Source organism: Sceloporus undulatus, chromosome 2 (genome assembly GCF_019175285.1).
Source record: "Sceloporus undulatus isolate JIND9_A2432 ecotype Alabama chromosome 2, SceUnd_v1.1, whole genome shotgun sequence".
NCBI lineage: Eukaryota > Metazoa > Chordata > Lepidosauria > Squamata > Phrynosomatidae > Sceloporus > Sceloporus undulatus.
The window spans coordinates 18,322,117-18,343,307 of NC_056523.1; the positions used below are offsets into that span (position 1 = coordinate 18,322,117).

The following is a 21,191-nucleotide window of genomic DNA, read 5'->3' on the forward strand; positions in this document are numbered from 1 at the left end:
TTGCAATAACATAAGGCCTTCAAATCACATTATAAGGCAACATCTTTGCATGTAGATACTATAAACAGAGAGAACATTGGGGGGGGGGGGGGGGGGGGGGGGGGGTTAAGGATTGCATTGGGTTTTGTGAAATGAACACACCTGTCCAACACACCTGGAGGATGCCAAGTTGGAAGAAAGTGGTGTAAACAAATCATATTTGATCAAAAATGACAATGAGGAGGAGGAGGAGGAGAATTCCAGGAGCATCCCTTGCTCTAGTATCTGTCTCAGTTTCTCCATCACCACCAACTCCCTGGAAAACCAGAGGGCTGCTTTGGCTCCACTCTCTCAGTGGCAGCACTAATATGGTGCAGGTGGTATGGAATGTACTAGGTGTCACCATCAGAAGCAGTGACACCAATCTAGCAATGCCAACGTGTGTGTGTGTGTTTGTGTGTAGACAGGAGAGCAAGAGGGCACGTGTGCCTACCTCTGGAGACAGCTTTGGCATCTTTGCTCCTCTCTTTGAGCTTTATCGCATTATTAAACAAACCCAGCAGGCAAACAAAAAGATGTGTGTTTCTTTTTCTCCCTCCACATGATGTACATTTTCTTCAGGTTGTAAAAGTGTGGGAGAACATGGTAAAAGCATCATTTTTGCCAAATGGATTTTTCTAGCTTGGCAAAAGGGAGACTTTTATGATTCTTTTTTGACTCTCTCCTACTGGTGCAGCAGTCTTCGTCCCTTTTCCTGGGGGATCTTTTTGATGGATCTGGGGAAATACAATGAGGAGCTGGCACCAGCAGGCAGGAGGTTAATGAGCAACTGAAATTTTAATAAGCTGCCCGGACAGAAATTTTAGCCCTGAGAAAGAGGACATGTCTGGGAAAAGGAGGACATATGATAACCCATGGAGTTGTGGCTTGAGTGTTGGACTATAATTCTAGAAAACAGGGTTCAAATCCCAGCTTGGCTATGAAACCCACTGGGTGACTTTGGGCAAGTCACATTCCTTCCGCCTCAGAAGATGACAAATGTCTTCTGAAGATATCTTGCCAAGAAAACACCATGATAGGGTTGCCTTATGGTCACCAGAAATCAGAAACAATTTGAAGGTACACCACACCACACCATATGATAACCCTACGTCTTCTCATAACATTATCAGCTCACTGTTATTATGCATCAGTCCAATGAGAAATGAAAAGATAAAATGATTGTTAGACTGAATGCTGTTATTTCATATTAAAGTCAGAGGGATACACTTTGTATGATTATTATGTCTTTTATAGTAGTGGTGGACAGGATGAATTTTAAGTACCGGTAGATTGAAAATTCTTGCCCTAGAATTTACTTACAGGCCCAGACTACAATTCATGAGCCTCTGTAAACAAATACTGCAAATAGATCATGGCAATTGCATCAAAGATATCAGTTTTCAGAAACCCAGTTTCATTTTCCCCATGAAAGCCTGTAATGACAAGAACAGGATATCGTCAATGATCCAATGAGAGTTAAGAGAATTGAGTTCATAATAACCACAACCCTGAAACTGCTCTTTTTTTTGGGGGGGGGGGGGGTTGGTTAAGTTCATAGTTGTCATGACTCACACTTATTCTGTAAAGCATATGACATGAACAACAGGAAACCCAAGGGAAGCCACATAGATGTGTGATGTCTTGGTCACGATACCAGTTTCCCGTTCAAGTTATTTTATGGTGACAGCTCCTTTGCACCTAAATAGACATGGGCTGATGTTTCAACCTTGGCAGATCACCTTTTCACCACATTCGTGACAGACTCAAATTATTTTTGCCCGTTTGCTTGTTTGTCTGCTCTTTAAGCTATTTGCACTCTTTTTTGATACCTGTAGCTCAACTTGGCTTCCATCAGAAACTGTATTCATATAGTGTGTCTGAGGTGAGCATATAGCAACTCATCTCCTATGTGAATGAAGGAACAGGTGAATTTATTTATTTATTTATTTATTTATTTATGGGATTTATTTATGGGATTTATATCCTGCCTTTCTCCCAAAATGACATTCAAGATGGCTTGCAATGGTTTAAAAACAATTTAAAGAAAAATAAAAAAGATATGTAGATGACACTATACTGTAGTAGTAGTAATAGTAGTAGTAGTAGTAGAAAATAGCAAAGACTTGGAACAATTACTAAAAAAAAGTCAAGGAAGAGACTGCAAAGGCAGTTTTACATCTGAACATTAAAAAGAATAAAAATAATGGCCAGATATGATTTACATAACTTTAAAGTAGACGATGCAGATATTGAAATAGTGAAAGATTTTGCATACCTTGGCTCAGTCATTAATCAAAACAGAGACTGCAGTCAACAAATCAGAAGAAGACTAGGACTTGGAAGGATAGTTAACAAAGAACTAGACAAGATCTTGAAGTGCCAAGATATATCACTGAATACTAAATTTAGGCTTGTCCGTATTTCACATTTCTATGTATGACTGTGAAAACTGGACAGTGAAGAATACTGATGGGAAGAAAATCAATTCATTTGAAATGTGATGCTGGACAAGAGTTCTACAGACACAATAACAGCTAAAGAGACAAATAAATGGATCCTAGAACAAATTGAACCTGAATTCCCCAGATGCCAAGATGACTAAAATGAGGCTATTGTACTTTAGTCATATCATGAGAAGACATGACTCACTAGAAAAGACAATTAATAACATAGAAGGCAGTAGGAAAAGAGGAAGACGGTACTGCAGATGGATAGACTCAATCAAGGAAACTATGGCCCTGAGTTTGCAAGACCTGAGTATGGCTTTTGATGACAGGATGACTTTAAGATCTCTCATTCATAGGGTTGCCATAAATCAAAGTTGACCTCATGACAGTTAACAACAACAATCAAGTAATTGCTCACAGTGTGTGCGCACACACACACTCCGCCATATTTTCCTTTCCTAGCAGTGTTGGAAATTTGCACACAGCTCTTATATCTTGTGTATAGCTGAGCTCACCAAAAATAGAGAACTTGCAATCCTGTTTTACACCTGGACATTTATAGGTAATTGCATCAATGCTACAGAATGATCTTTCCTCACAGAGATGAAGAATCTTTTCCTTTTTGCTCATCTGGTTTACAATCTTCAAGTCTACAAAAGTTTATGCTACAACTTCTTTTGCACAGTTAGTCCCAAAGCTGTTACAAGATCCCTTTGCTTACTGATATTCCAAGCTAACATGGCTATGGAGATCATCACATTGCTTTTAAAGTGCCTTATCCCCGACAGAATAAAGGTGCATTTAATTTTAAAACCAGGTGTTACCGCACTTGCTGGTGGCTAGGCTACAACTTGTATGCAGCCTTGATCCCAGCCATACTTATCCAGTGGCTTTTAAAAAATGAGATTTTGCCATTTTTGAAAAGCTACTGGATAAGCATAACTGGGATTCGAGCTGCATATGGATTGCATTCGCCCAGCCACAGGTGAGTGCGATAACACCCGGTTTTAAAATTAAATATGCCTTTATTCTGTTGGGGATAAGGCACTTTAAAAACAATGCAATAATCTCCTATGTCTTTGAATTCAGTCTCCTGTTTATTTGCTCACATTATATTCCAACCAGATAATTTAAGGGCTGATATAGAATTTTTTTCCATTTTAAGTACAGAACTTCAAGACAGACAGATATGAAAGTAAAGACCTGAGATAACTTTCAGTTTCTTGGTTAGTATCTAAACTCCTTAAGTTGCGTCATGTTAACATTTTTCAAAATCTCTTATGCAAGAGGTCTGCCTCTCTCACAGTTTTAGACCACAAATCACATGTTGATCAGCTGTTGTGTTTTGCTACACTTTTCCAACACAAGAATAAATCACCCAGGTGTTTCATAAACACATTTAAATTCATTTCCCTGAAGTTCCTTCTAAGTTTGGCCACTTCTCCAGAACTAACATTAGTCTTTCGCTTCCTGATTTCGTTTAAATCAAATTATGTCAGAACTGTGTAATACATTGCAATCTAGTATTTCCCCAAACTACCCTCATTTCTTTTAAAAGCCTTGGTTTGTGTCATTAACACTACCAACAACAGCAACAATAAAAGGATTTCAATGTTTTATTGATTGAACTGGTGGGCGATGTGATCCATGAGGTAGTTTGGGAAGATGGCTGAAAATGTCTCATAATTTCCTGGGGGCATACCAGACAATAATTTAATCTTGCAATCACCTAGCCTCAAACACAGAAACCTATGGGGCTCCAGACACCATTGCCTGTCTCATGGTTACTTCCGTTCCATCTTATTTTCTTACCTCTTGCCCCCATGTTTATAGGCACTGAAAACAATTCCTTTTGCTGGGCAGAGCTTGGCACTCTCTGTCAGTTCTCAATCCACATGTGAAGTATTACTTTTTTAGTTGCAAAAAAACTTAAAAGAGTGGAAAACATGTGATCCTCTAGTCATCACTGGACTATAATTTTCATCAATTGTTACTAGGATAGTCAATTATGAACAGTCATGGGCTTTGGGGTTCCAACAATTTCTGGAGGGCCACATGCTCCTCTCACCTGTCCAAATCAGCTGAAGACCAGGTTGTCTGGATAAATAAGTTCATGTATAAATAATAACAATGTCTATGTCTTGAAAAAAGCCCACTTCCTGTACTGGGACAGAGAGAAGAAGAGGTAAGCACAGTTCCACTGTACCTATGCCCAAAAGCAGAAGGGAGCCCCTCCCTTCATCACAAATGCCATTGCCCTGGCCTTGAAAGGGAGGAAGAAGAGGCAGGCACAGCTCCACAGCCCAGGTCCAGAAGCAAATGAAATACCCTACCTTCATCCCAACAGCCACTGACTTTGCCTGGCAGAGGAAGGACAAAGAGACAGTATCTGTTGGACATTATTCCCTCCCATGCAGCCATCCCCTTTTCATTTCATGTCATGTCTTAATTCGATTGTAAGCTTTGGGGATAGGGAACTATTTTGTTCTCTTTTTTTACTTGTAAACTGCCATATATGATAATGGCACTGTATAGATGTCGATGATGATGATGATGATGATGGTGGTGGTGGTGGTGGTGGTGATCCTGCCTTGTTGTTGTTTTCCTTCATGTCATTTCGAAGTTATGGCGACCCTAAGGTGAACTTATCACAGGGGGTTTCTTGGGCTGAGAGTGCGTGACTTGCCCAAGGTCACCCAGCAGGCTTCCTGACTGAGCAATGAATCAAACTCCATTCTCCAAGGTCCTAGTCTCATGCTCAAACCATTATACAACACTGCCTCTACTCTTGTCTTAGTGACATTCAGTTAATTAGAACTTCCTTTTGTCAAAGGTTTTGAGCAAAATAACATACTCTTTCTGGTACTTGAGTCAGACAAGTAGAATTCAAAGATACAACCATGCTAGTCTGTAAAACCAGTATGTAAAGAGGTCTTTTAGCAACTTTGAGACTAACTGAAAGAGTTTGGCAAGAGATACTCTATGAAAATATGAGTTTTCGTAGAGTTAAATCTACTTCCTACATTCAAATGCAGCGAAGGAAATAGACCTAAATCTGTGAAAGCTCATGCTGGCAAGCTCTTTCTTTCAGTTAGTCTCCAAGGTGCTACAAGATTGCTTTACATATTGGGTCATAGAAGCAGTTTTGTGGAATAGAGGAGCAGCTTCATGCTTCAGTTCCTCTACTGCAAGGATGAGTGTGGAGTGGTTGGGCTAAATTCCCACCTATGGGCTGGGCGATGTCAGGGACGTGGCTATCTATGCCCCTTCATGTCACTGGCTTCCCATCTAAAGCATTAGTTTTGCTCATTTGTTGTCTTTCTGGTGGAAGATAGGTGAAGGGGAATAAGACCAGGACAGCATACATATACTGCTGGTATCTCAGAATCCAGTTGTCCCAAAGTCAGGACTCAGCCAGTTCTCAAAAGCACTAGCTGACTGCACTGTACAGTTGACCCTCTACATTTGTGACTTTGACTTTTGAGGGTTTGGTTATTCACAGATTTGACCAATACGTTCTCTCGAATAATTTCTAGCTCTTCTGACTCTGCTGAAAGTTGACTATTGAGTTACAGTGGAAGACCCAGAGATTCCTAGAGAAGACAGGTCTCTAAGCATTTGTAGGCCCCCCAGCACGATTTTATGATCAACCTCTGATAGATGGGAGCCATAAGAGTTGCAGTGGAGGAGCCAGAGATTCCTAGAGAGGGGTTCTTTCCAGTTTAAAAAAATAGTGGTTTTTTTATTTGCAGTTTTTCCAGTTTCACTGGGGTTCTGAGACCCTATCCCCAGTGAATGTGGAGGGCTAACTATATTCCCCCTTTACCTTCAACATACAGGAAAGGAGTATGTAGATGAAGAGTGGGGACAAAGCTACTCCCTGGCTATGAAGATCCTTTACTCCTGGTTCCCTTCTGGGGGCAGAGCAAATGGGAAACTGTGGGTTGGAGTGGGCTCACAAACTAGTGCTTCCGCACGACTGCACCCTTCCTCTACCCCTTCAGCAACATCTTCCTCTCCTCTGTTAGTTAGCAGAGATGTCTGAGCAGAAGCCCTGGGCAAGCCAGCAACTTTTGTTGCATGCTTTTGTGCATGGAAGAAGCTCCCTCTTGCTTCATCCCCCAGACAGCAAAATGTCATCGGCAGTCAATATTTTAAAAAAAGATCTGAACCATGCACAACTCTACTTCTCAATGTTCTCCAGTCAAGGCTCTCCATCTAAGGGTAGTACATGGGCAAGAGCCTTCCTCGTAAGTGCCGGATGTCTTAGATAGCAGAGTTTGTAGTTCTAGCAGGAACAGTTTTGCTTCCCCTCCAGTATTTTATTTTTTGCATGGGCACTGCTGACATCTGAACATCTCTGACATCTCCACAGAGAAGGAGAAACATATTGCAAAAACACACTGCAGAAGTGCGTTCTGTCGCTTCCATCTGCCAGTCAGGAAATAATCTCTTCAAATTAGCAGCTTTGAAAAAGTGTGGCCAGTTGCTCGCGTGACACAAACACAGAAAAGCAGAACAAAGGAACAAAAACATGAAAGAATGGGCTCTCCCAGCATGCAAAAGGCGAACAGAAACTACTGTGACTATGCAAGTTGAGTTTCCCTTATACGAAATGCTTGGGACTAGAAGTGTTCTCGATTTCATATTTTTTCCAAATTCTGGAACATTTGCATATACATACTGAGATACCTCAGAGATAGGGCCCAAATCTAAACATGAAACTCATTTCTTATATACACTTTATAAACAGCATGAAGATAACTGTATACTGTACATATTTTTAGTAATTTTCTGCATCAAAGTTTATGTATGTACACCGAACCACCAGAAAGCAAGTATGTCACTATCTCAGCCACCCATGTGGACAATTTTGGATGATCCTGGAATTCCGAGTAAGGGATATTCACCCTGTACATCTTCTGCATGTAGCCTGAAGGTAATTTTGTACAGCATGTTTAATAATTTTGTGCATGAAACAAAGTTTGTATACACTGAATCATTAGAAATCAAAGGCATCACTATCTCAGCCAACCATGAAAAATGTTTTGGTTTATGGAGTATTTTGAATTTCAGAATTCCAGATAAGAGAGACTCAACCTGTGTATTATTTTTCCAGTGCTGGAAGGAAGCTGGACTAGATGATCTTGGCATAATTTCCATTTTTACGATTCTGTAAACAAAATGTACCCAAGGAAGTCTTTAAGATTTCTCTTGTGAAGGAGAAGAAAGTACCTATATGTATCGAATGGAGTTAGTAAACACTGAAGAATTGCGAAATGGCAGAATAATTCCAGATTTGCCATTTTTTCCCTCCTCCCTTTGGTTTTTGGGTTATGTGTGATTCTTCTGCCTGATGTAAGTGGATAACTTTTTGAAGAAAATGAACAGCAACTTGCAGCACTGGGTTTTTATGCTCTTTATGTCTTTGACATTTATCTGGGGTTCAGTGCAGGATTTCTCTGAAACAATTTATATTGTAATTGGGAATCTGTTTTTTTTCCTCCTTGTGCCTTTTGGGCTGTGTTGTAATAAACTGTATTATGCAAACAGCGGACCCTTCAATGTTTGCTGGGGCTAGGAGTGCAGGACCCCCGTGAAAATGGCAAAGCCATAAATAAAAAAGCACTTTTCATTTTACCTGAGCACCTCTCTAGGAATATCTAGACCCTCCAGTGCAGCTCTATGGTCAACATGTGCTAGCAGTTGACCATAGAATTGTACCAGAAGACCTACAAATGCCTGGATAATTGTTCTCTCTAGGAATTTCAAGGTCCTCCAACATGATTACTGGCGAACCTTGACCTGGAAGACTTACAGATTCCTTGAAAGAACAGATTAACCAAACCTATGAATAATCAAAACTGCAAGTCAAAACCGCAAATGTTGAGGGATGACTGTATATAGGTTTGCATAGCAATAGCAATACAGTCCTATAAAACAGCTATCTGTTGGTACATTTACAATACATATCTAGACACTGAAGTGATATATCCTCCAATATATTGCATTCACATAGTAATCATTGGGATTTCTGTTAGTATTTCATAACTGTTTTTCCATTGTTCTGTTGCACAGTTTTTTTGATTACCACAGTTCAGGTCTGACAGGGTTCTGAGAATTGAAACTTTGTAAACAATAAACTTTTAAGAGGGGAGTGTATTGTTTGAACTGTATTCTTATAAATTGCTTATTATTGGAACTGTTTTAATTTTTTTTAAACATTGTTGATAATTCAATATTTTTTTCCACTCTCTCACTCACTGTTTAATTTACCCCAATGAGTTCTTGGGAAGATAAAATCATGCTCTGTTGAGCTCATGAGAGGAAAGGCAGAATAAAAGTGAAACTGATTAAACATCTGCTGTTGTAATTTCTCTGACTAATCAAACTGATTCAAATTACAGGAAATTCTACCTAAACATTAGATAGGCCTCATTCTCACTTACAAATAAATCAGTTTGCAATCTGAATGGATGGATCAGTTTGACAGCAGAGTTCACAATGCATTTCCCTCAATTGCATTTTCTTGTTGTAAAATAACCTACTTCTCATTCACATTGACCAGTGATTCAATTCCAAAGGGACCCTCTTCAGCAGGCGATCATCTGATCACATCGTAAAAAAAAAATCAATTCCAATCTGCATCCCGTTCACACTTGCGCTGAGTCAATTTATTGCAAAGACGGAGAAAAAATGAGCATCAAAAAGAAGCATGTTATATGAGTCTAGCACATGCAGATGGGTTCTCCCTACTTATAACTCTGACCCACCCCTTCCCTACATGCAGTTTGAACAAATCAAGGGAACATCTTCACAGAAAGAAATGACCAACACTGGCTTTTAATCACTGTATCAGATGGTGACATTTGTATGTCATACTAAAAGAAGGGTTGGGGAAAGTGTTGATAGTGTGTAACCACTGGAGCCCTATTTTGTAGCCTGCAAAACACCCCAGGAGACCCCCAGCCATCTCATTTAAAAAACTGGCTCATTTCCCAGTTCCCAAACAACCTCAAAATAACAACAGAAAAATGGCAGTTAAGTACACATGGCCATCTCATTCAATACCCACTAAAATAATTGAAAAACAGCTGTTTGTTTTTTTTTAATGAAACCAGGATGAAAAAATGTTATGCCACTTTTACACAGCAACACAGCAGCCCATGGTGGGGGGAGAATGCCCCCTGCCCCCTTCTCAGTTGCCCATCTCTGTGATAAATCAAGATTTATGTTATCCGTGGTTTATCAGTTAAGCTGAATTTTTCTGAAGACAAGAAAGCAAACCATCCTGTAACCCACTGTGCAAGTCACACTTTCTCAGCCTCAAGAGAAGGTAATGGCAAACCTCTTCTGAAGACATCTTGCAAAGAAAACCACAGGCTAGGTTGGCCTTAAGGTTGGAAACAACTTGAAGGTGCACAACCACAATGTCACAGACAAAAGGGGTGTGGATATGACTAAGGGAGCAAAGTGAGAGCATTGCTCCTCCAAATAAGAATTCTGTCATCTTCAAATGAAATTTTCCTTCATGTTCCTAAACTTCTAGCATTGCAGTAACATAAAACTACAGTTCTGGCATCAAAGGAAGAGGGGCAGGCAAAGTTACCAAGGATATGATAACACAAAATATTAGATCTTTCAGGGCCAGCAATGTTCAATACCTCACTTTCTATGATGCTAGAAATTTGGGGACTGCAGCCAAATTTCACTGAGGGCCAGAATTTAAGGGCAATGTTCTTATTTTGCTCTTCCCTGGCTACACCACTGAACAGCCATAGCCTTAAACTACAATATGTAGCTGGCTAACAAACCTTGCTTTTTGGTAAGGGCAGGCTTACAAGCAAAAATTCAACAAACTGTAGTACCTGCTTTCTGTTGCATCCAAGCCCAGTCTCTCTCTTGTAGGTGTCTCAATTTGTGTATTCTGTTACAGAGGTAGAGAAACTATAGAGGCCAGGATCTTCATCATTTCTACAGAGAATTTTGTTCAGATTGGCAACAAAAAAGCATTGTATTGCAATCACTCTGCCATTTTTCAGTGTAGTTCTGTATTATCATCAAGTGACATTTGTGTCAAGAATTGCATATTTTTAGTCCTGCCGTAATACAGTATTGGATTATGCATTAGTGATAGCATTCTTTAGGAGTGTTTTAGCGCTCCTGATCCTGCAGGAGAGGAGCGGTAAAATGAAATTTCTATGCTATTCTATTCACAACTGTGAGCTCAGACCAGGTGCTGAGATAAGCCAGGAAAGGAGGCAAGCATATCCAAGGTCATTTGTAAGAGAGCTTTTGGCTGTAACAACAAAGAGAAAGGAGTAGTATGAGATAAAGGGAAATGTGTTTATTAATTTTAATGAATTAAGTACACCTGAAATTTGAATTATATACAGTTTATGTGGCTGTGATGTTTGCCACATACATTAGTTCTGTCAGTTCTGACAACAAAAGTCACTGGACTGGATCTATAGTTTTCTTAATAAACGTTTCTGAGGTTTTGCTGCTGAGCCTGAGTTTCTGAACTTTGGCATCATGCTGGATTTGACAATTTGGGTTATTTTGGGCTACTGTAAGTTTGAAGATATTGACAAGGAACTGGAGATGAGAAGACTAGCAGGAGATATATCTCATTATATCTTCAAATATTTTGAAGCAACAAGAGATCAGGCTTGAAAAAAGTTACAAATTGTTAACAGTGAATAATGCTTATAGATTTTATTTATACAACCAGTAACTATTTATTTATCAGAATAGTAACTTTTGAAATAAGAACAGCAACTGAGATGATCGAGTCTTCTGTGTTCATATAACTACACAGAGATCTTGGAAAGGTAGGTAAATTCTGACTGCAGATTCTAGAACCCCATAGACTGAACTGGGGGATTCTGGGAATGACAGTCCCAAACATTTCAAAACAAACAATCAAACAAAAACGTTTATAAGTTCTACATTTAGGTGTATGGAATGACTCAATATTTTCAGGCAGTGCCAGCTACAGCAACAAATAATAAGCAATGGCCAAAACCTCCTGAAAGAAAGATAACAGATTTCAGTTGCATCCTGTTGAAAATATCAATAAAGATTACATGGAAATCTTGTAGCAAACTTAGCTGAAGAACTACGGAGTAGGAGGAAACAAATGAAGCCCTGTTACTACATGCTATCACACAGAACTGCCTGTTAACTTCCAAAATACAGATTTTTCGCAAGTGGGGTGACTCACCCCTCATGTTTCATTTTGGCAATGAAAGAGTTAATTCTGTGACCTAGATTTCACATTCCTCAAACTCTTTGCAAGTCTCTTAAAAGCTTGATCCCATCGGTCCTTGTCATCATAATCCTCTTCCTTATCACTCTCGCTTTCATCCAATGTCTCCCTTTCTTCTTCATCCTCCTGCCAGGTACTGATTTGCTTCAACAATATTTCCTTCCAAGCCTCAAAGTCCAAGGAATCCCTGAACTCTACAAGGGCTGGATCCATTACTATCACTTCAACTCTGTCATCATTTTTGTTGTCCTCCTCCTCCACCTCCTCCTCTTCCTCCTCCTGTTGGTCATCATCCTTGACTATGTCAGATGCCTCTCTTTCCTCATCATTCCCACTGCTTTCACCATTTTCTTCCTCATGTGGAGGGTATTTCTTGACTCTGCAAAGAGATGGCCCAAGCAGGTAGAGCAGATTACTTAAGAAAAAGTAAACTGGTTAGTTATAGTTCCAAGAACCTGAAACTATGCCCCCTTCCATGTTACCTTTATAGTTATTAATGTCAACTCTTTACCATGGGAATTTAGGAATAGGAATTTCTCAGAATTAATTAAAATAATACTGTAAGAATAGTAACTCTAAATGCAGTAAACCAATGACTTGTGGTACAAGGCACACTCTCCTTCTTCCATCCAGCTTCAGCTGCTTCAGTACCCAAAAGGCAGCACATGAACCAAAAGAATTCTGCCTCCATCTTTTAGAAAAGACATTTCTGGACACTCCCATAACTAGAGAGGTAACTAACAAGGTACAGTTATAGTGAAAAATTAGTGATTTTTAAAAAATTTAATTAATATCCTGCTTTTGCAGCTTCTCTTTTGCGGCGCGGAGGAGTCGCGTGGTTTGGCCGCTGGGGCTCCTCTGCGCCGCAAATGACGGTGCCAACAGACCGCCCTTTTTGGGTGGTCTGTAAAAGGCCTCTCGCAATTTTTCTTATTCTCTGTTTGCTATCTCTTATGCCCTGACTAATTGATACAATTTTCTATTTCTATTTCATTTATTATGTTGTCACTGCCTTTATGGTAGTCAACTACTTCAGGTGCTATGCTTTAACCATTATTATTACTCACTTTTCATGCAATTTATTCTGAGTTTTTACTGTTTTTATGAATATATACTTCTTTTTAATTATTTAATTTGTTATTTCAATTAATTTTAAACTACCTGCAGCAAAGTACAATGGTGGAAAAAGGTTCCAAGAGAATGAATAAAAAGAAAAACCCAAAACACAGCTATGCCACTATTCACTTTTCTAAACTTCAACAATGATAAGAGACCGAATAGTAGAGAAGAGGAAGATGCAAAGTTAGTAAGAGATGGATGTGTTTCACATGGATGAACCAACATTTTATTCCTTCTCCTTTATTTTTTTTAATTCCCAGTGTTCTCATGACAAAAGAAGAGGGGAAGTGGTCTTCCTTTTATAGTTCAAACAGACCTGTCCTCCTTGTTATCTCAAAGCAACAAGATATGGACTTGGAGACTGTAAAATTGTCATTCCCTTCCCACACCAGTTTTCCTGATTTTTTTCTAAACCATAGCCCTGTCTAATGATGAAGAGTGTGAAGAATTTTCTGCCTTTTGGTTGGCCCAATAAAGTTATCACCATTATACACATTTTTGAATATGTCTTACGGTCAACACAACTTCCCCTACATTTATAAGAAATGGATGAGAGCTGATGTTCACCATGAGTTGAACTAGGACAGCAGAGACCCATGTTCAAATCACGACTTGCTAAATGATCCTGCTATCTCATAACCTAACCCAGTGGTTCCCAAATGTTGGTTCTTCGGATATTTTGGATTTCAGCTCCCAGACTTCCTAACCATTGGCCAGATTGGCAGGGGCTTCTGGGAGTTGGAGTCCAAAACACCTAGAATACCAAAGTGTGGGGACAAGTGACCTAATCTAACAGGGTTGTTGAAAGAATACCACATGCACTTAGGTCCTTGGACAAGGAATGGGGTAAATATATCAGAAATAAGAGGCTGTTAAATGTACTCAGGACATTTTTCAACTGGATATTATGAGATTTCAAGAAAGAAAAAGGCTTTGAAGAGACATAGAAACAAACCATGGAGACTTTTTTTTTTTAAACTTACTTGCCCATCAGGTCTTTGAAGTCCTAGACAACAGAAAAAGACTGAAATGTAGTCATTTATATAGTTCTCCATGCTCAAATCAATAAAACATACTATTTTATCTGTATCAAAACATACTATTTTATCTGTACTATTATCTGTGAGTATCATAATTCAACTACTTACCAACCCCACCTCAATGTATCAAAATAAGTTGAAAAAAATGCAAAACATCACCAATTTAAATATCTCTTAAGTGTCAGTAATGAAAGATTGCTGCTTACAGATCAAAGTTGGTATGGGAAAGATGTATTGGACAGTGGTTAGAGCATGATTCCTGATGAGTCATGACCTTAGATTAGGTTACTTCACAACATTGTTGGGAGGATAAAACTACATGGGGGCATATACATCACTCCTTAGATGAAAGGCAGGAAAAATAAGGAGTATTGTTGATGAATTTATATAATCTTGGTAAAATAATCTATCAAAATAATATTTCACAGAGTCAACAGAATGCCTGAGGTTTCCTATTAATGTGTATTTTGTGATTTAAGCATCTTTGCCTTTCAGTTAGATTGGTTCACAGCATTCTTCCTACAGTAATAAAAACACCCCCAACCCTTCCATCTTACAATTCTGAGTGGCATGCCACCAAAAGAAAAGTTATTGAGAGGAAGGAATAAAAGCAAACAAACTTAGGTGCCAGTTTTTAAGAGTAAGTGGCTGGAATGGATGGAACAGCTGTTGGTGAGTATGGTCTCTCAGGAGAGGAGCCCCACTTCTAAGTTCTCTCTTTCTATGTTCTGCAGCATAATAGAATCTAAAATCAATTCCACTGGGCCACCAATTCCCAAAAGCTGGCCCACCACAGAAAAAGCCCTGCCCTGAATCCCATTCCCAGACAACCCCAACTTTAAAGTTCACTACTTCTCAAGTTTAAATAGGCATATATTGGGGAATTTCACCCAAAATCTTGCATGAACCAGGACAGTTGGGCGGGTTAGCTCACTGGAAGCTACCAGGCAGTCATGCTAATTTAGATCCATCCAATGTTCATTGGCTAAGTACATTAAAACTATCTCCTCTGTCCTAGCTTCCTAGGTCCACATAATTCTTCAGTTCAAACTGGTCAGGACCATGGGATACCACATTCTTCTCTGTGAGTTGTACAGTGGGTCTTTGGTATTTGCCGGCATTTTGTTCCAGAATCCCCAGTGGATACCAAAATCCATGGATGCTCAGGTACCATTAAATATAATGGGCTGGTGAAATGGTGTTCCTTATATAAAATGGCAAAAACCAAGGTCTGCTTTTTGGAATTTATATATTTTAAAAATATTTTCAAGCTGTGGAAGGCTTGAATATGGAGGCCCAACTGTACAGATATTTTTCTAAAAACCTCCTTCAATTTTGTGATCTCCCGGCAAATTTCCAAGTCTCTTAGGCCTGAGACACTCTGGTCAAAAGGGGCATGCCAGCACCGAAACTAGGGTTCCAGAGTGTGCGGCAACACCACACAGCATTTCCATGTTGCTGCGCATTGCGTACGTCACGAGTGCACTAATGGTGCACTTGTGTCGTACGCAACATGCCACAAAAAGAACCTGGAAGAACTGGGGTGTTTTTTTTAATGTGGAGGGACATTGCACAGTTTGGCAGCTGCAGCATTCTTCCCCAGTTAAAACGGGCGACTTCAGCTTGCTGTTTCAGGGCAGTCTGTACTGCCCCATAGTTTACTTACCTTAAGAAAGGCAAGGTGATCTGTACTTCGTAATGCTACTTTGATCTTGGTAAGTTTCTCAGTGTATAAATTCCTGTCCTCTTTAATGAAATTCAAGACATCATTCATCTCCTCCAGGTTTTTCTCCTTGATTTCCTGCAAAGACCTCTTAAAGCTTTCTTCTTTTTCATGCAAGGTCTGGTGGAGAAGTTCAAATCCACTGGAAATGTCACCCAAAATATCTTCAGTACAACTCTAGTGGTGAAAATCAAAGCAGAAAAAAATTAAATTAAAATGTAGTATTAACAGCAAAAGAAAGCATCAAATACAGTACACCAGGGTGAATATCAAGCAGCCTTGAAAGGATGGGGAGTAGAATCCCTGTGGCCTTGTAACAAGAATAGCTATTCTGCAGATGGCAGAAAACTTGCTATTCTTGTTACAAAATTAAAAAAAACAAACATGCACATATTGCACACCCTGGCATAATCCTACCAGGATAAAACACTATTGCTTAGGATAGCTAACCAAGCCATAAGGTACTGATCAGCACTGTTTACTGCCGTCCATGCTCTCAAAAGCTCCCTTTCCTCAGTGGAGAACTTTAGAAATGTAGATCAGGGACAGCTGTCAACCAGTTTAATGCTGACTTTCATAGCTGTCCCAATATGAGACCTATGAGTTTCATTTCCTCCCACCCTGCATTTGCTCACATCCTTCTGTTCACTTCCAGTTTTGAAAAGAGGTCCCCTCCTGGGCTCTGACTACTCAGGTGGAGGAAGCATAGAGAAACTGTGCCTTATTTATGCTATTTATCCTTTATTTAACTTGTACCCCACTCTTCCCCAAAAAGGCTCCCAGAGCAACTTGTTGTTGTGTGTCTTCAAGTCATTTCCAATTTATGGTGACCTTAAGGGGGACCTATAATGGGGTTTTCTGGGGCCGAGAGCGTGTGACTTGCCCAAAGTCACTCTGGGTTTCCATGGCCGAGGGGAAGTGAATCCAACACTCAAAACACTATGCCACACTAGCTCTCAACATGTTAAACTGTCGTGGCTTAATGCTAAGGAATTCTGGGATTTGACGTTTCAGGAGATATTTAGCAGAGAGATAGAGGATAGGGAGTCTTGGAGATGTCTCATCCACAGGGTCGCCATGACTCAAGTTCACCTTCAGGATAGTTAACAACAACAAACCTCACAACCAGAATCACTTTGCTTTTACCTCCAGCTTAGCAATTTCCTTCTCCTGCACAGATTCGTCACTAATGATGAATGCCAGCTTCCTCTGCAACAGCTTCTTGTATGGCTTCAGTTTTCCCTATGTAGCACAGAAATTCACAGTAGTTAAACATCATTCAAAGGCCGGAGGATATTAGAACAGAGGACTTAGAGTTCTTTACATTTTTTTAAAAGACAAAGACCTAGCAGTGTTAGGGTTATTGAGATGGTGAAAATAATCCTGCTAGAATCTGGGTTGAATCTTTGTTGCCCACAAGCATTTTGAATCCATCCAATTATCCTGGTGTGTGTGTGTGTGCAACCTCCCCCCCCCTTTAACCTGAGATAATCGATCTCGGGGTCCCCCCCCCGAGTTTCCCTAAAAAAATTGTATTTTTGGCTGTGCGTATAACCGATGCAAATAGACCCAGGATAAATCAGGATAAAACGCTAATGCCTTGAACATGTTTCGAATACGTCTGCATCATTGACTCCATCTTTATTCACAGTGCTGACACATGTGAACAACAGAATACAGAGATGTGGTTCTGATAAAAAAAAAAATAGCGTGAACAACAAAACTGGAATGTGTGAGTGAGATTATTCACACTGTCACACTAAAAACAAGAACGACTGAATGACCCTAGAATCTGGAAAATCAATATGCAAAGAGATCTTGCAGCACCTTTGAAACTAACTGCAAGATTCCTTTGCACACTTTTAAATCTTTCTCTCACCAGAAAAACTCATTATTTTGGCATCCCTCTTGGTGTTGTTAGGTTCCAACTCTCATTATCCTTGATCACTGCCCATGCTAGGTGGGGCTCCTGGGAGTTAGAGTCTGATTACATCTAGAAAGTGGCAAAGCCCCAGACTTACAGAAATCGACCCATGAGAATTCATTTTATTTATATTCTGTCTTTTGCCCAGTGCGGGAAGGAGGGAGCTTACAGCTGAAGTTAAGAACAGAATACGTTTAAAATAATGTATGGTGTAACAGTTTAAAAGCTATTAACTGAACAATCTGGTGAAAATATTTAGAACAGTTAAAATACATTTAAAAGTGCAGCGTGTTGTGCTGAAAGATGCTTCTGCCACACCCCATTAAACACTGAAGGCCCATTTAAAGGTCTTCCTTCTCCCTATGAAAAGAGAGGGTCAATGTAGCTTCTAGTGGCAGGGAGTTCCACTGAATAGGGGAGGCCACTGAAAAGGCTCTCTCCCATGTCTTCACCAACTACAGCAGCAATAATGCTGGGACAGAATGAAAGATTGCATCTATGTAGCAAAATTAGCAGTTTGACACCACTTTAACTGCAACAGCTCAATGGTACGTAATTCTGGGACTAGTAGTTTTGTGAGATATTTAGCCTTCTTCAAATGAGAAGGTCTTTGCCTCCTGATGAAAAGAAAGGTGAGAATCATAGGCTTAATCTGCACCGCAGAAATAATCCAGTTTGAAACCACATTAACTGCCATGGTTTGATGCTATTCAATTCTGAGATGTGTAGATTTTGTAAGACAATTAGCCACCTCTGTCAGAGAGCAATGGTGCCCCAACAAATTACAAATCCCAGGATTCCATAGGGGGAAACAAGACAAGAAAGAAGTGTTTTTTTCCATTATAGAATTCAAATTTCAAAAGTTTTCTTTTGGCAGAAATTTGAGTAGCAGCAGCAGCAGCAAAAACAGCAGTAATAATTTTAAAAAATGAAGCAAGAGAGTGAAGCATATGTAGACCAGAAGCATATTTGTGATATAATATGGAGTGGAAGGAGGTAAGGGGAGCAGTTATTTACTTATTTAATCTATAGCCCACCTTTCTCCTGAACAGGACACCAAGGTGGCTCACAACATGAATTTAAATAAGATGTATGGATCAAAAATTACTAGCAAAAACAGTTAAAGCAATTAAATCAGCTACCACATTAACTTATTCAGCGAGAATGCTGAAATATCTTCAATAGTTATGAGCAAATGGAAGGATTAGATATAAGATGGAGGACACCTGGCTTAAGAAGGCAACGTGTGAAAGGGATCTAGGAGTCCAAATAGACCACAAGTCAAACATGAGTCAACAGTGTGATGTAACAGCTAAAAAGGCCAATGCGATTTTAGGCAAAACCAATAAAAGTATAGAACAAGGGAAGTAATAGTGCAACTCTATTCTGCTTTGGTCAGGCCTCACCTGGAATACTGTGTCCACTTCTGGGCACTACAATTTAAAAAGGACATTGAGAAACTGGAGCCATGTGTCCAAAGGAGGGAGACCAAAATGGTGAATGGTCTGGAAACCATGTCCTATGAGGAATGACTAAGGGAGCTGGGGATGTTTAGCCTGGAGAAGAAAAGGTTAAGGGGTGATATGATAAATCTGTTTAAATACTTGAAGGGATGTCATTTTGAGGAGAGAGCAAGCTTGTTTTCTGCTGCTCCAGAGACTAGGACCTGCAGCAATGGATGCAAGTCCCAGGAAAAGAGATTCCACCTCAACATTAGGAAGAACGTCCTGGCAGTAAGGGTTGTTTGACAGTGGAACAAACTCCCTCGGAGTGTAGTGGAGTCTCCTTCCTTGGAGGTCTTTAAACAGAGGCTGGATGGCCATCTGTCGGGGATGCTTTGCTTGAGAGTTCCTGCATGGCAGAATGGGGTTGGACTGGATGGTCCTTGTGGTCTCTTCCAATTCTATGATTCTGTGATTATGGCAGGTGCATGAACTCCCTCCATGGTGCTACAATAAACCATGGCACAGTTTTCTCACTTACAGAGAAAGGGTAAGAATCCTTTGGCAGCAATTCTACTTGCCAGGAGTTAAGCAGACCATTTTTTGAGATCCCTTTATCTATGATTACAGAATCTTGTTGTTTGTTTTGAGGCCACTAGAGGTCCACAAGAGACTGAGATTGCAAGATGTAAACATTTCTTAGTGGCTAGATACATTTTTTTAATGCTAAGGTTCCCTGAGACCTGGAAATTATTTCAAGATTGAGAAAGCCTACTGCAACCCAACACTGAAAGTCTGTGTTTGTCTAGCCCTTCTTCACCATCGTCCCAATGTCAGTGCTTCTAAAAAAACCTCTAGCTAGACAGAGGACAAGGAAGAAAAGGGCTGGATGGGCCTAAAAGGACTTTGATTGCATCTACACTGCAGAAATAATCTAGTCTGACACCACATTAACAACCATGGCTCTACACTATGCTGGCTCTGGGGAGGCTACCCAATCACACTTTAAACCACACTCTCTCTGTTTCAGAAGGTGGCCATGGCCAACTCCTTGTCCATGTCCTCCCAAACTTCCATCCAGATGTAGTCTTGGGTTCCACCTGGGTGTGTGACTTCTCCAAGTTCACCTAATGCAGTGATTCCCAAACTTTGGTCCTCCAGGTGTTTTAACTTTAACTCTCAGAAGCCCCAGACAGCTTGGCCAACAGTCAGGATTTCTGGAGGGGCTGAAGTCCAAAACATCTGGAGGACCAAAGTTTGGGAACCACTCACCTTAGTGGGTTTGCGTGGCCAAGTTTGGTCTCACGACATCCTCCAGTGTGCCATAAAAAATGACAGTACTTGCCCCTAGAGAAACCATACAGGGAAATCATACTTGCCCATGTGGCTTACTCCTAGAGAATCATGGGGATTACGTGCCTCTAGGGAATCATTGGAGAATACTTGCCCATAAGTAATCATGAGGAATACTTTTCCAGAGGGAATCGTGGGGAATAGTTGCCAATAGGGAAACCTGGGGAATACTTGTGCATAGGGAGTAATTGGAAAATACTTGCCTCTAGAGTATCCTGGGGAATGCTTACCTACAGAAAATCCCCAGGGTTCTCTAGGGGCAAGTCTTCTCCAGCGATGCCCTCTGGGCAAGGATGGTACCGCTCTGGGCAAGTGTTGTCCCCCATCATGGAATGAAGGCTGGCCCTGGCCATCAAAGCCAGGGCTGGGGGCTCCCACCTGGGCATAGTCCAGGGCGTTCTTGGTGGGCAGGAAGCGGTGCCTGTGGTGCCGGGGGAGATCCCTGCAGATGACGCAGAGGGGGAGCCGGTCCTGGAGGCAGAAGAGCTTGAGGGGCTCCTGGTGCTCCTGGCAGAAGAAGGCCTCCTCCTCCTTCAGCAGGGCTCCTGGGAAGGGCTCCTCGGGGTCCCACTGGAAGCCACGGAGCTTCCTGGCCAGGCTGGCCAAGGCCCGGTTGGGGGCCAGGTCCTGCAGCTGGAAGGGCAGCCGGCACTCGGGGCAGGGGGCCTCCTCCTTCCCTCCTTCTCGGGCCAGGCAGCTCCGGAGGCAGGCCAGGCAGAAGTTGTGGCCGCAGCCCAGCATCTGGGGCTCCTGGAAGAGGGCCAGGCAGATGGGGCAGAGCAGGTCCTCGGCCAGGCTGGAGGAGGCCATGCTGCTGGCTGGGGGACCTTGGCTTTCGCTTTCGTTTCCTT

At 40.9% G+C, this 21,191-nt stretch overlaps 1 protein-coding gene across 2 annotated transcripts; it reads right to left on the bottom strand.

Moving 5' to 3' along the window:
* Positions 1-10,772: 10,772 nt before the first annotated feature.
* Positions 10,773-21,188, bottom strand: LOC121924397 (nuclear factor 7, brain-like). Of its 2 annotated transcripts, XR_006102589.1 has the most exons (6): positions 20,719-21,188; positions 16,768-16,863; positions 15,565-15,798; positions 13,842-13,864; positions 11,657-12,118; positions 10,773-11,621 (listed from the first exon to the last, which is right to left on the bottom strand). XR_006102589.1 is itself a non-coding variant. In XM_042455845.1 (5 exons), exons 1-5 carry the CDS (start codon positions 21,148-21,150, stop codon positions 11,725-11,727), a joined length of 1,179 nt encoding a protein of 392 aa, XP_042311779.1. In that variant the 5' UTR covers positions 21,151-21,188; the 3' UTR covers positions 10,774-11,724. The 2 variants fall into 2 exon arrangements, 1 of the variants encoding a protein (XP_042311779.1); XM_042455845.1 differs by having other exon boundaries at positions 10,774-12,118.
* Positions 21,189-21,191: the final 3 nt, after the last annotated feature.

Bases quoted from the DNA above. Each gene is read 5' to 3' on its own strand.
- LOC121924397 (XM_042455845.1), bottom strand. From the start codon at position 21,150: ATGGCCTCCTCCAGCCTGGCCGAGGACCTGCTCTGCCCCATCTGCCTG. The intron at 15,799-16,767 runs GTAAAAGCAAAG...TTTCACCACTAG, and splicing joins AGGAAATTGCTAAGCTGGAG to AGTTGTACTGAAGATATTTT. The intron at 12,119-13,841 runs GTAAGTTTAAAA...ATCTCTTTGCAG, and splicing joins TTCAAAGACCTGATGGGCAA to AGTCAAGAAATACCCTCCAC.